Source organism: Tachysurus fulvidraco, chromosome 16 (assembly GCF_022655615.1).
Source record: "Tachysurus fulvidraco isolate hzauxx_2018 chromosome 16, HZAU_PFXX_2.0, whole genome shotgun sequence".
NCBI lineage: Eukaryota > Metazoa > Chordata > Actinopteri > Siluriformes > Bagridae > Tachysurus > Tachysurus fulvidraco.
The window spans coordinates 12,216,138-12,231,520 of NC_062533.1; the positions used below are offsets into that span (position 1 = coordinate 12,216,138).

At 38.0% G+C, this 15,383-nt stretch overlaps 2 protein-coding genes across 5 annotated transcripts in view; both read right to left on the reverse strand.

Annotated features, from left to right (window-relative positions):
• Window positions 1-1,765: 1,765 nt before the first annotated feature.
• nek2 (NIMA-related kinase 2) lies at window positions 1,766-8,472 on the reverse strand. Of its 2 annotated transcripts, none has more exons than XM_027166281.2 (9): window positions 8,196-8,472; window positions 6,833-7,065; window positions 6,091-6,334; window positions 5,861-5,943; window positions 5,644-5,770; window positions 5,122-5,326; window positions 4,138-4,192; window positions 3,720-3,796; window positions 1,766-2,409 (listed from the first exon to the last, which is right to left on the reverse strand). In XM_027166281.2, exons 2-9 carry the CDS (start codon window positions 7,015-7,017, stop codon window positions 2,216-2,218), a joined length of 1,170 nt encoding a protein of 389 aa, XP_027022082.1. In that variant the 5' UTR covers window positions 7,018-7,065; window positions 8,196-8,472; the 3' UTR covers window positions 1,766-2,215. The 2 variants fall into 2 exon arrangements, with proteins under 2 accessions (XP_027022082.1, XP_027022081.1); XM_027166280.2 differs by having other exon boundaries at window positions 6,833-7,050; window positions 8,196-8,468.
• Window positions 8,473-9,646: 1,174 nt separating this feature from the next.
• Window positions 9,647-15,383, reverse strand: part of lpgat1 (lysophosphatidylglycerol acyltransferase 1) — a 45,774-nt gene continuing 40,037 nt past the window's right edge. For all 3 annotated transcript variants that reach the window (XM_027166282.2, XM_027166283.2, XM_047801841.1), the window contains exons 7-8: window positions 14,727-14,833; window positions 9,647-13,707 (exon numbers count right to left, since the gene is read on the reverse strand). In XM_027166282.2, the coding sequence (XP_027022083.1) occupies window positions 13,544-13,707; window positions 14,727-14,833 (271 nt within the window). In that variant the 3' untranslated portion in view covers window positions 9,647-13,543. The remainder of the gene's footprint in view (window positions 13,708-14,726; window positions 14,834-15,383) is intronic.

The window sequence follows — 15,383 nt, forward strand, 5'->3', positions numbered from 1 at the left end:
GTTGCCCAGCAGCGGGTGACGTACTGGAATTCAGTAGCTGTGTGTTTGTGTGTGTGTGTGTGTGTGTGTGTGTGTGTGTGTGTGTGTGTGTGTGTGTGTGTGAGAGAGAGAGAGAGAGAGAGAGAGAGAGAGAGAGAGAGAGAGAGAGAGAGAGAGAGAGACAGACCTTAAGCAAAGTCATGTCACTGCACAAGATCACAAGGTATAACTAAATATTTGGATATATAATGTTCCAATTTTTTAAAAGATATTTAACTAGCTAAAAAGTATTTCATTATATGTGTGCTTGAACCTCTAAGCTTTGCTCCAAAGAGATAGCTCACTAGAGAAGACAATGGCTTTGTGACAAAGAAGGTAATGAGTTCAAATGCTGGTACTGCCAAGTTGTGGCTGCTTGTGTACTCAAGCGAGGTCATTAGCTGTCAGCTGCTCTGTTGTGTTAAAAATGAGATAAATGTATGCATGTCTGCCAAATGCTATAAATGTTACTTCATGCATTCTTCCCTGTAGAAGACTCCAGCCTAGTCTGGACAGCTTCAATTTACATAAACATAGGCCAAGCTAGTCAGACTGGTACTGTAGATCTCAACTTGGTGAATGTAACCCACTGGAAATTTGATTTAGTAATTTAAAGCTGACATATACACAATACAGCCAAAGTATGTGGACAAATGACCATTCCACAGATATGCCATTCATCCATGCAGACTTCACCCATAGGATGTTTTTTGTTTTTCGCACCATTCTGTATAAACCCTATAGACTGTTATGTGTGAAAATCCCAGGACATCAATTTCTCAAAAACTCAAACCAACATTTAAGCTACAAACAAGCATCAATTCCATCTTTTCCCTATTCTGATGTTTGATGTGATCTGAAGCTCTTGACCTGTATCTACATGATTTTATGCATTGTGTTGCTGCTGGATGATTGTCTAAATAAACTGTACAATAACTGTAATAAAGCCTGACTGTACAGGTGCTTCTAATAAAGTGGATGTACTTATGAGTGAATGTTTCAGTAAAGCCAGAGGAGACACCAGCTTAATAAAGTTGAGGAATGTATAAAGGATATTATTCACACTTCTACTGGATTCTGACCAGACTTGTACTAGGACCACATGCAGCTAAACTGGATGGCATTCAGTTACATCATGTGAAGCAATAAAAGACAGAGGAGTGGTTAGATACTTCATATCCAAGGACACCTTTATTTCTGTTATCTTCTGGTTCTCCTTTTTAAGTCTTCTATTGTAGCCAGTCTTGCGTTACCTACACTCTGAATATCTTTTTAAACAACGTCAGAACATACCATTTCAAGTGCATACCTAAATATTTTGTCTTCTTCTGGCTCCAGTTTGGCTTCATCGCAGTGAAGTCATTGGTCTGCATCCTTGATTTAGGGTAAATGACACTTGTGGCAGTGAGAGACCTGCCTTATATGCAGATTTCTGTAAAACTACTTTGTTCTGTAAAACGAAATCCATTCTTAAAGACTATACATAAATAAAAGCTGAATTAAATCAAAATGTAATTTGTCATGTGTCAACATTTTGTAATAGTCTCTGTAGCTAATATTTAGTTTAAACTAGACTTTGAATGTGAACAAGTAGATGCAATAAAAAACTTGAAAAATCCTGTGAATCGTAGCATGTATGAATATGTGGGATTTAGTAAAAAAAAAAAAAAAACCACACTGACTCTTAAGTTTAAGTGTATGTTAGGTTTTGTCCTCAACTGTGGGTATCAAGTAAGGCTTCCGTACATTTCAAGCTCATTTTCTCTTTATTTGAGAATTATTTTTCAAAATCCATTGTGATATAATCAGACATGAAAGTTTTTCCTTTTCTTTTACTCGACATGTACAAGCATTTTTCACAACACAATCTATACTCACACTCTCTCAGACATAACTAACATTAAATAAATTGACCCAGTGTTAGACCATTATCCAAACTTGCACTTTCTGAAACACAGTAAATAGAACATTTCTTGAAACTCTTTATATTAAGCTACATGAAAAGCCACTTAAAACAAAAGCCAAGTTGTCCAGCTACGGTTGATTGTGTGTTCTACAAGGAAAACAATCAATCTTTCTACAAGGCTTTCAGTCAAGTGTTTAGTAGATGCTTCTGATGCTTTGTGGAGAGTTTGTGATGTCATTCTTCAGGGCTCATACATTGCTGTAATCAGGACTGGGTTATAGACAGTCAGTGTTAGCGAAGACCCAGCATGGGCCTGCACTTCAGTTGATAATTTCTCTCAATGTGTCCTATGTTAACGGCGTGAAGTTTTGCAACGAGTACGTGCTCCTGAGGTCGGATGCTGACCCTCTGCTCAGGCCACGTGTTCTCTTTGTTGTCGCCTGCAAAATGGACTTTCTTTCCAGGTGATGTATTCTCTCTTGTGTCTGCAATTTAAGACACAAACATGATCTTCATCAGCTTGCACGATACCACACAAACTTTATTTAAAAATCTATTTATAAAATTAAAAATCTACTCATTTACATTTGAATAAACTGACTAGTCATGTTGCTTAGTCTTCTATAACAGCAGTTATTATAGGATCAACATGCACAGAGACTTGTATGGTAGACACAAACCCTAAACGGTTTTAAAAACTTCTAAATCTCACGAGTGTTTCTATATAATTGTGTTTTTACAGTAAATTCTGTGCCTCAAACTTGGGAGAAAGAACAAGAGGCCCTTGTTCCAGCTGTTAACTTTGTAACATGCTAGAAAGATGGGAACTTTATGGAAGTGTATGTGTTCGATAAGAACTGAAAATGGAATGTGGCCTTGCAGACATGATAATGCAAAGGGAAAAATCTTCAGTAACCAGGGAGGATGCATGAACACAATACATTTCCCCTCCTTTTTATATAAATAAAAACTATATAAACAACTTTAACAATCATTTTTTTCAAGTCATTCTAAAGAGGAGTTTTAGACAGATCAGATATCTTTTCCTCTGGCTTTTCAATGATATCTTCATGAACTAAAACTTAGACATTGGATATAGTGCTTTAATCCAATGATTGGATAGGATAGGCACCTTTGGTTTTAGCATAGGAAATGATAGGAAGAGAAAAAGCACAACTCCAATTAGTGACAAAACATTAATCAAAACCATACCTCTAAGGTTAAGCTACAAAACTAAACTAAGAACATGCTGCTTTTTTTTGTAATGGACAGATCTCAGTTGAAGGCACGTAAGAAAAAACTAAGCAAAGCTAATTTATCCATCTACATTAGTCAATGCGGGAGCATAATCGTTTAGCAGTTTCACTCAAACATACGACAGTGTTCTTGGTATTACTAAAAAAATAAAAATAATTTACAAATACAATAATCAGCCAAGGACTGATTATTTTCTTACAAAACACCAGATGCTTCAATGTTTACTTATAAGGAAGGTTTGTATGATAAAAGTATTTCTTTTCTAACTTGGCTGAAGGACACTGATCCGTAATTTCTTGTGTGCTCATTTTTCAGCCTGAGAAATCTTTTGAAATCACTGCATTTGCCGAGGTCAGTTTGTTGCTCGTTTGCAGACAAGTTTATTTATTAAAATCATATTAAAAATAAAAAAAAAACAAAAACAAAACACACAAAACCAACAAGTAACACATTCAAAACATAAAATTCATATACACAAGCCATGGTCAGCTGTTCTCTAAGTTCAGAGGGTGCAGTGGCTTCCTTTTCACAGCCATACCTCGGTCTTCTGTAAACAGTGGAGAGTGCGCCCTCTGCTGCCTCATCATATTATAGCTCTTCATCAGACTCTCTGCTCTGTGGAGACAAGACATTTAATTTACATTGGAATTGTTCATTTTGGAGCAAAATGATTACATACAGTTTTAGCCAGGACATCTGAAATGTCTAAAATACAACACTAATAGCTAATAAACTAACAGCAACAGTTGAACACTTGAATTATTAGTACAGTGTAAGTACTTTGTCATTTGAGTAAACATACTAAAAAGTCAATTAACTCAACAGGGCATCTGGTGATTTATTTTATTTTTTTTAAATAGGTTATATTTTATGCATTTTTAAAAGACAAATTGTGAGGAATCTTATTTTAACTTAACATTATCACAAAACATAATGAACTCATGAAAAAGGTTTACCTGGCCAGCTTCTCATTTGCTATTCTCTCTCTGATGCACAGCTTCTGCTCCTTCTCTGTAGGGAAAGGAGAAATCATGAAAAATTAAAGTGCAGTAACAATCTTGGATCTGGGTGATGGGTGTCAGAGGTCACAGCAGAACACAGTTTACTGAACGAATGACCCGGACATTCTGCTCTGCTCAGCATCAGCCATGCTGTTATCACTTCTCACAGTGGAATGTGTTTTGGTTCAGGCTCTGTATAAAAACCCTATTGAAAACCCTCTGTCTAAACTGAAAAGGACCCCATCAGTATACCATAGATGAGCTTGAAACATTCTGCATGTTGAAAGATCTTCTACGAGTATCTCAAAAGTTGTTGGACATTACAGGAGGATGCTCATTTTTTGGTTATTCTTTGCCAAATACTAACTGCAGGTGCAGAACATTTTGTAATAAGTGCTTTGCAAAAAATACTAAAAAGTGTGTTTTGGGGACTGCTGCTGCATTTTTAAATATTACTCCTTGCAGGGAACATTTGGTTGTTTACGACAGTGATAAATATATCACAGCTTTAGAGCTAAATACAAACAGCTTGATATTAAGCCATTCTAGCGAGTGCACTGTTGGTACTGAACCTGTGTTATACTGTAGCTTTGTGCTTTTTCAGTAAAACAGCATGTGAGCATGATACTGCTTTTACACAACAGTTTTAATTTAAAAAAAAGGCAGCTAATAAGTGTTATTTTGCAGTATAGTAAGATATTTGTATTTATTTTTGCTCCATCAACATCATTGCATGTTACCATGCCAACACACAAACTAACTGACCACCTGTAGTAAGCGTAGCAACAGTTTCAGTCCAGCAAAGTAATTAAACAGTGAAATGTCCCCAAGGCTTTTAAACTAAATATCAGCACTCCAGGAAGACTACTTGACCAGTTAAATTAGAGGACTGGAACAAACTACTGTATAATGAAGTATACTTAAGGATAATGATCTTACGCTCCAGTCTCTCTTCTCGCTCCTTGAGGTCCTGTTCGCGCTGGCGTAGTGCCTGCTCCTTCAGCTTCAGTTCCACCAGTTTAGGCTGCTCCAAGTCACATGACCCCCGCTGCTGCTTCGCCTGAGCCTTCTTCTGCTCCCGAGCCACATGCGTGGAGATTAATGAGCTCTGGAGGATCGACTCCACTGACGGACGCAGGTAATCCTGACAACATAAGGCCAAATGAGAAACTGGTGTAAGCAGCAAGAAGTAAACTTGTAGGTTTATACTAATGTGGATATTCTAACTTGCATGCTGGACTACATAATTTAAGAATAAGGAAGATTTATTTAAAAAGGGGGGGTGGGGGGTCAACAAAAAAAAAAATTGTAACAAGCTTTGGAAGTAAATATTTAGTTAAATGTTTTAAGTAAGAAGTCTCCACTATTGGTTCTGTTCAGTGTGCAGCAGATCTTGGCTGATGCAGAAAATCAGGACATTTGTATTTATTATATTTCTTTTAATGTAACATGTAAACAGACCTTTAGATGCAGCATCCTGCACAGCAGTGTGTTCAGCTCATCTGAATATCGGTATGGAATCCTCCTAAACTTCCCCTCTGTGATCTTCTCAGCCAGTTCCTCTTGGTTATAGGCTGTGAATGGGGGCCTGCAAATTCCAAGAGGGATTAATATGTACAACCACATAAGAAGCAGTCACACCAAAACGCTTGATGTGGAAAGGAAGTTTAGTACTCACGATAAAGCACAGAGTTCATAAAGCAAACATCCTAAAGACCAGATGTCTGACTTTTCGTTGTAGGACATGTGATTCATTTGTTCCTGTGGGCAAAACCAGCATGAAGTCACTAAAATAGAGGACATTGAGGACCCGGTCTCAAATGTTCTTGGTTGCATTTTCCAAAATCATTTCAAAATTAAGATCTTAACTGTGAGAGAGAAAGAATGATCCTAGAGTGTCTTACTTACAGGTGACATGTAATACGGAGTTCCCACAAAGGTTTTAGCAAAGCTTGTGTCGTGTCTAAGTATCCGTGCCAGGCCAAAATCTCCAAGTTTTACATTCTGCTTGGCATCAAGGAAAATGTTAGCAGGCTTCAGATCACGATGAAGGACAGTGCTGCCTCCGTCGTTTTTTCGGCCATGACACTCTTTCAGTGCCAGAGACAGCTGAGTCATGACACACAGGATAAAGTCCTCCTCCAAATATCTCCTGTCAGACAGGGGGACACGCAAACATACATGCGTGAGCACACACCGTACAAAAATAAACAAGTGTTATTAAAACATCTGAGAATTCTGTTATAGCAAATAATTAGAAACCGAGCCTGATGTCAACCCTAACAGTTGATGACGACAGTAATGGCAGCATGTCTCAAAGTGCTTCATTTCTCTCGTCACAGCAAAAACAAATATTAACTCATTAACTAAACTACTATCATACATTTAACTGTTAACACAACAATTATTGTATTAGTATTACGTGATGCTCTTTGGAATTTGTCTAAAATAAAAAAACACATTAAAAGGCAGATGATATTACACTCTAACAGAGCTCATCATGCAAGCTTAGACACATGACTCCTACATGTGCTGCCACTTCCTCCCAAATGGATTTAAAAGAGTCCGAACTAAATGCATGCTGAATATTTCAGTAGTTCATAAGCAAATCCTAATATGCCATGATAGCAGGAAATGCAAATGCAGTTACCTCTCTTTAATGCATTTGGTGATGAGAGTGGCAAGGTCCCCGCCCTCGCAGAACTCCATCACAATATAAAGCGTGGTGTTTGTGCGGTCAATAATGCGGTCATAGTATCTGACTATGTTAGGATGTCTGAGCTCTCGCAGCAAGTTCACTTCTGACACCAACATCTGCTTCTCCACCTCCGCCATTGTGCCATAATCCAGCTCCTTCCACACAAGGATCTAACACACAAAACTCTTCGGCGTCAACATGCCACATTACAGATCAAGACAGATTGATTGTGCCTGTGTTTTTTCCCCCCATTTCCATCAAACCACCAACCATTTTTATCCACAGGCAGGAAACACAGATGATTTAGAAAATCTCCCTAAAACTGTTCCATTTATCAATAAACCTGATCAATCTGTGCACAGTGTTTTACTTCTTGTTTAAAACAATGCATTTTCTTTAAAAAGTACTTTTTTTTATTAACCACATAAAATTGATTTTAAAAAAAATTTCAAATTGGACACATATACATACATACACACACACACATACATACACACATATATATACATATATATATATATATATATATATATATATATATATATATATATATATATATATATATATTCTGTCATTTAGCACACAAACTTATCCAGAGTGGCTTACAACTTATTTCACTTTTATACAACTGAGCGTTAAGGGCCTTGATCAGGGGCCCAGCAGTGGCAGCTTGGTGTAGCTGGGATTCGACCTCATGACCTTCTGATTAATAATCCAACACCTTAACCACTAGGCCACAACATTAGTGTAAAACTGTCAATGTAGTTTATAAAGAACACAGTGCTGTTACATTTTTTAAACCTGATTTCTGCTAGGTGGGTTAATTTTTCATGACAGCAGGTCCAACAGTAGTTCCGGCTGCAAGGCAAATCACAGGTTCATATTAACGTGCTACACTTTATAGCTCTTATAGTAACACAGGCACTGGGACTTGCATTATGGACTCCGTATAATTCAAAATAACCATAAACTGATTAATGGTTTTGTGTTTGGTACAAATACAGGGAGCCTAGTGGTTAAGGTGCTGGATTACTGAACGGAAGGTTGCGAGTTCGATTCCCACGTCCACCGAGCTGCCACTGATGGGCTCCTAACCCTCAATTGTTCAGTTGTAGTTAAATTAGTTAATTAAATAAATAAGTCGCTCTGAATAAGTGTGTGAATACACGAGTATCTTATTTGTTTCGTAAAACGTTAGATTCCTGGGCATCATTTAACACGCTAACTAGCATTAGCAAACACGACAACTAACACGCTAACACTGCCGCTGTCGTGCACGGTTACAAACAAAGTGAAGCGTCACTAAATCTTTTACCTTTCCGTCTGATTTCCTCCTAATTTTCTGGCACTTTCCGTACGAGCCGGAGCCGATAGTGCTGACAACCTCGTAATCCTCCGTGCGGGACGGCATTATGGCAACAAAACAATCCTGAAACGTTTGGAGGTTCAAAACTCTACATACCTTTTATATTGACAACAATTTACTAGGCTGGATCTCAAACGCCTTCTTACGTCCTATAAAGGTCAACTAGATACTGTGTTAAAGTACAGCTCAAGTGCCCTACGTAGTGCACAAATACAACCACTAATCAGCGGTTTTAGATTGAAGCCGAAATAACCTTTTTTAAACGGCCGCTCAAACCATGAAACATGATTGGTCTATAGAGAGCAGCTGTCGACGATTTCATTGGTTGAAAGTAGAGAAACAAACGCTGCCGGTCGCCTAGCGCCAGTTACTTACCAACCAGATTTAACCGCGAGAGCACGCGGGACAGAAATGGGCGTGATACAAATTTTAAAGAAAGAGACTACTAATAAACACTGATCACCTGAAAGAGAGTTAAATCCACTTTAAACCATGAGAACCGATTCAGTGTGAATCAAGAGAACAAAGTGATTCAGAATTGTCAAATGTACAAATCAGAATTTCAACTGAGACTTGTAGATGTTTCTATAACTCATTACATATAAAACAATCCGTGTAACTGATTTTATCTTAAAGCGACAACAAAATATCCCCCCAAAAATCTGACAGGCTGCTTGTGAAAAATGATCTACTTCTGTTTTCTTCTTTAAGCTCATTATCACCATTGCCTTGATTCATTCATCTTTCTAAACGGATCTGAATGCTGAAGTGAAATTAGAATAAACTCATCATACATGAAACCCATGAAAAACTTCATAGAAATGAAAAGCAGGTGACAAAATAAACTCTCTTAGTAATCTTAAAATAAAACAAAACGATCAAAGGCATCCACGGATTTTACACGTAAATTTACACGTCTAAAAACATTAGTATGGAGAATAAATGGGTATATAAATAAACAAACAAGTAAATAAATACAAACCGATTATTTTCAAAGTAAACACAAAAGGATTTAAGAAGCAAATGTAATCATTTGGGCATAACGACGATAACCTTGCACAGCTATGCCAATGGGGACTGTATCTTGGAGCCATTTTTCCATGGGCCATGATTTATTACCTGTAGGACTTAAAATACCCTACAAACAGAAGCAAACTGCTTTGCATTTCAGTCAGCGATAGATGGTTTTCATCCCCTGTACTTCAAGGTAAAAGGTATAAGCCAGATGATTTTTGTCTGAGAAATTGATATTTATGAACACCTCAAAGTGTGTTTGCAAGATTGTAGTAACGTAACCTAGAATGAAGTTAAATTGAATAAATTGCACCGAAATCATAGATGTAGAAATGAATACAGTAAATCTATTAAACAGAGCAACAGCTTCACTCACACACATTGTGTTTCATTGATATTTATCATTTTTATTCCAGCACAATTAAACTGTGTTGTAAAATGGCTGGGCAGCTGGAAAGAGAAGGGCAACAGGAGTACAAAATGAAAACTAAAGACCAGTCTAGCATAATTTGTTAAAATTCCTAAAAACAAAAACAAAAGTTAAAAAAAAAGACAGTTATGACATGAAGAGGGTTGAGTTCCCTTTCCTTTTCTTTTTGATGGAAGTCCTTGCATGTTCATCAGTCCGAACGGCTGTGAATGTATTCCGCGTCTTTTTTTTTTCTTCTTTTTTTCCCCATGTGAAGCTGCATCATACACTCATCATATAATCATTTCAGACTTCAGCAAGCTAGGCAGAAACACAAACACACTCCCACAAGTGGCACATTTAGGCAAGCTCTGGTCTGTTAATTAGTCTAGTGGTTTGTAAGCTGAACTGCTTCCTATTTTGCACCTTATTGCTAGACGAAGGACAGTTTTATTTAGACAACACAGAAGCTTCTTCTCATTATTACTACATGCTGATAGTTCATAGGTCAAATTTAACCCTGGCTGATCCATCTACTCTATATCTAGTCACAGGCCTGTTCCAATACTGTTATTTTTTTAAAATATCCTCATGCCACTTTCACTTGGTTGAATCCTGAGGAGCAGAACTTCACTAAAAGGTATTCCTGCAGTCTTAACAAATTTTCATTTTCAGAACAGTGAAAATGGCAGGTGATGCTGTATATATATATATAAAAACGGGGAGAGAAAAAAAACAAACAAAACAAAGAAATTATATTTAAAATGATCCAAAACCTCCATCTGTGCAAACAACTAATGCAACTTGGCAAGACCACATACAGTAGGACAAAGGAAAAAGTCAACAAAAGGGCATTAATGGAACATAAATAAATTGCATACAATGATCCCCTTGTAGAAAATAGAGCAAGAAATGTTTGGTGTCTGAAGTTTGCTTCTTTTTTTGTGCGCTGGCGCGAGACGTTATAGTTAGTGTCACAAACGCAGCTGACAAAAACAATCTTATACGTTTCAGTTTATCATCATACATAAACATAACCCGGCAACAACAGCATAAGTAAAACAATACTGAAATAATAGTAAAGTACATCACCAGATGAATTACTTTTAACAAAAAATTCCTCAATCCTCAAACCTACATGATGTGGAAGAGCAGAAAATTCCAAATCTTGGAGAATCCAAGCCCTTAATGAGTGCATCAGTGAGATGCAAACCAGCTGGCTTTTCTTCCTCTTTACTGTCTTCTTCCTTGTTTTTCAACTGACTGTGCTTAGACACCATGAATGTATTTGCACAAACCCTACTCTTCAGACTATTCACTAATCATCAGTTGGCGTATGATGCATGTTTCAATACAGGTTTCTCACAACATTTCATTGCTATTTTGCTTATAAACACTTCCTTTGAAGGATGTTAGTATTAACCATCATTGTGATGAGCTTGACGCTTATCTGATAACTTCCTGTTTTATAACAACGAAACATAACGAGACTTCCATGTCTGACAGTCCTCCATCGAAAGTAAATGCTGCCGTTAGTGCACGAAGCACTGCATGTAGACTGATGATGTGACACTGCGGCAGGTCGAAGTGCGGCACGCCAGTCAAAAGTCGTCCCAGCTACGACATCTGTTTCATGACTTGTGGATATCCTGATTTCTAGCACAGCCGGAATTCCACATGTAAATATCAGTTCTTTAGCATATGGCACATTCCAGCTACAGCTATGATATGTAATGCGGTTTGAGATCTGCTTTCTTAAGTCCTGATAAAACAGAAATATTTTTATTCACATTCTAATCTCACTATTTTTAGTGGGGAAGTAACTTGTTTAACGATTGCTTCATTCTGTCGAACGATGTCAAAATACTTGCCAGCTGTCATTTCCTCACAAAGTGTCAGTCACAGGTTGAGTAATTTTTTGATAACTGAAAGAGGCTGAAAAGTAATCAATTTATTTTGTAATCAGATACTAGCTGTTAGCATGTCTCCTGCAATTCACATGTACTGCAGAAAGCCTGCTGTCAGAACTATATATAGTAGAGAATTTCACCATTAGAAGGGTTCTCTCTCTCACACACACACACACACACACATTCTCTCTCTCTCTCTCTTTCTCACACACACCCCCAACCCAACCCCCCCCCCCCACACACACACACTTTTGAGCTTACTTTAAACATATGCCTTGACATCCTGTGCAAATGATAAATGATCCTGACTTGAAAGTAAACAAGCAAACTTCAGCTTCAGACGCCAAACTAGTCTTGCCTATTTGACTTCATTTGGTGTAAAGGGGAACAGTGTGTACAATACAGTTCAGGCCAGAACTGAAAGACAGAGTCACATGACACAGAAAGCAGAAGGTTATTATGAATAAGAGTCAAACAAACAGCACTGTCATAATAGAAAGCAATAATAATAATAATAAAAAAATAATCATCACCATCATCATCACCAATCATCATCATTGATGTGAGAAAACCAAGCAGGTTGCATTAATATGAAGTAAACTGCAGCCGGTCAGATTAAACAGGCTCGCACACGTTTTTGTTTCTTTAAACCGCAGAAAAAGAGATTTCTAGAAACACCAGCACAGAGGGGTACCGTTATATTTTGTTTTTTTTATCCTTCCATCTTAACAATTAGGATATTTTGAAACTGAAAACAATGGAAATGCTGCGGTCACGTCATGGATTCTATCTCAGCGTTTATAATACCAAATGTTCACGTTAATAATAATTTTTATAAAAGAAAACAAAGAAAAAAGAAATTAAAATGAACAGTAATTTGCAGTTAGCACTGAGAGTACAAATAGCAAACAGATATTAATCTTAAAAAAATCAATCAAACAATCAAACAAACAAACAAAAACAACAAAAAAAAGTTGACCGGCACACTTCGGCAGGTTACGCTGTTCTAAATTTACAGTAATGACACCTCGAGCCTAATTTCACACTTCATTCAGACAACAGTGAGTCCTTTCCAGTTTCAGTCCTCACACACAAAACATATGGCTTAATTATATCTGTAAAACACCAACATGAATTCAACTAGGGTGACAAAGAGGAGTTTTTTTTTTTCCTTTTGTTTTTTTATCTCTACTTGAAAGCAGTTCAGTGTTATGAAATGTGTGAGATATGGAGCGGTCCCATACTGAGACAGAGGGTGAATTGGAGATCATCCGGAGAAGCGTCCAGTGTAAACGTGAGCAAATTGCAATACTGTCTAGACACAGAGACAAAAACAGCACACAGGACAACGAAGGAAAAGCAGGAAAAGGGGAGGACAGAAATGACGTCAGGAAGTCCAGAGCACAATCCGTTTCGGGATGTTTGCAGGACGTTCTCCTCACGACATAAACGTAAGCAAGACAGTGTTTACTGATGGCAGGTGAATGAAATTGGCTTATTCCTGAGCCTAATTTATGATTGGAATTAAAATTAAAACGTGTCAGCATGTGCATGAGTAAACATTGAGATATAGAATTTTATATATATATATTTATATGGACATGTACATGTGTAAACATGATGTCACTGTTCACCTATTTCTTTGAATGTATGTTCATATTGCAGAACTGCATGTGTGCATGAGTGTGTGTCTGCATACCTGTGTTTGTGTGTGTGTGTGTGTGTGTGTGTGTGTGTGTGTGTGTGTGTGTGTGTGTGTGTGTGTGTGTGTGTGTGTGTCAGCCCAAATGGGGTGCAGGTTTGGGATCTAGGATCAAATACATTTTTCCTTCATGATCATCTTGCCAGTGAGTTAAGCCAGCATCTGTGGCATTTCAACAAATCCAAGATCGGCTTCGATGGCTGTTCCTTTTTTTTCCCTCCATCATTGTCTCTCTTTCCCTCCTCCCTTTCTCCCTCTCTATTCACCACAGCAATGAGCAGAACCAGCAGTAGACGTATTGAAGGACGCTGTACCACATGTAGCCTGAGATGAAGGCAAACGACTGGACAGCGCACAGCCATGCAATGTCCAGTGTCATCGCCCGAGAGACAGCCTGACTCTGACCGTTTGATGGAGGGAACACTCCTGCAAAACACACAACACATGGGGTTATTCTTCACATGCCTGGGGTTGAGGCTGAGAAACAAAAATATCAGATATAACATTAGTTAGTTAGTCAGGAATACAGACACAGAAAGATCAATATACAGTAATACAGACAGACAGGTATAAAAATAGGCAGGTATATAGGCAGAGGGTTCAATAGTCATACAAGACAGAATGACTTTAATGATCTGCTATAAAAAGGTCTAAATTAGGTACATAGACCGACAGACAGGAAAAAAAAAATAATCAGACGGTCGTGTAGAAGGATAGTCAGGCCTACAGACAGACAGACAAAAAAAATAGACAGAAAGGTAACAGATCTAACATTTAGTTACAGAAAGATTGTATTGAGACAGGGAGACATAAATAAACAGGCAGATATAAAGATAAACAGAGACAGAAATATCAGAAAGATGGACAGATAAAATCAGTCATATAGGACAGAGAGATTAAAAGACTAAACCTAGAAGCACAGTCTTATAGAATTACAGACAGACAAACAAAGGGGAAGTGTAGTTTGTAGCTGGATATAATCAGGAATATCTGACAGATAGACTAGTAGACAAACATAAAACCTATATAGTACACACATACACCACAGTGTACAGCCACATGTTTGCTGACACCTGACCATCACACCCATAATGTTGCTGTGGATGAATGAGCACAATGCTCCAAAATCTAGTGTAAACCCTTCTCGGAAGATTGGAGGATGTTGTTATAATAAATCTGGAATGGAATGTTCAAGAAGCACATGGGTGTGATGTCAGGTGCCTATATACTTTTGGCCAACGAGTGAAAATAGACACAATCGATAGATGGACCATCAAAGAGAAACACATATGTCAAACAGAGGGACAGATACATCCAAACGGATAGAATGAGCACATGGGTGTAAAGACCGACAGATTATTTATTATTAGTGCCAGTGAAAAGAATATTAAACGGTCAAAAAGGCATAAGCAGAGGAAGTCTGTAGAGCTGAAATAATGCCTCACCTGTCTGATAGAAGTGAGCAAGAAGTTCTTCCTTCTCCACAAACCTTTGATAGAGCCAGTCTGTTAGAGCCTCCATCTCCATTGGCACCTCTCTTACAGGGAAGATCCTGACACACACACACAAACACATGCTGGTAAAGTAGCTGTTTGTGGTTATGTATTTGTTCTGTTGAATATTGTGGACAGGAATAACAAGATGACATGAAAACACACCATCAAACCCAAGTACAATTTAAGCACACAGTTGTTAGTAAACATGAAGCTTTCCACGTTTTTACTTTATAGGTTTACATATTACCATTTAACAAGACCATTTTAGCAGTTTATTACTCATGTTCTTCAGCCCATCATGTCTCTTGGTGCTTCATCTGCTTAGAGACATCCTGAACCTAAAGATTTCCACAAGGCTCTCTAGTGCCTTGCATGTCACCTGCCTTCATGTCTAGAATTGTCCACACAGCCATGTCTTGCATATGGTCCTGACCCCACCCATTATTCATAGACACATCCACCTGGCTAGATCCCCTCTGTTCCTGGTTCCATACAACTGGCCACACATCCCCGTATATCCTGGGGCCATCCAGCTGGATCCATCCCATCAGCTCTGAGGTGCCAATCACCTAGCCATGCTCTTTCAGCTCCTGGGACCAATCACAT

Bases quoted from the DNA above. Each gene is read 5' to 3' on its own strand.
- nek2 (XM_027166280.2), bottom strand. From the start codon at position 8,291: ATGCCGTCCCGCACGGAGGATTACGAGGTTGTCAGCACTATCGGCTCC. The intron at 7,051-8,195 runs GTAAAAGATTTA...TTTGTGTGTTAG, and splicing joins GGAGGAAATCAGACGGAAAG to ATCCTTGTGTGGAAGGAGCT. The intron at 2,410-3,719 runs GTATGGCTGTGA...CTTAAATTGCAG, and splicing joins ACTGTTTACAGAAGACCGAG to ACACAAGAGAGAATACATCA.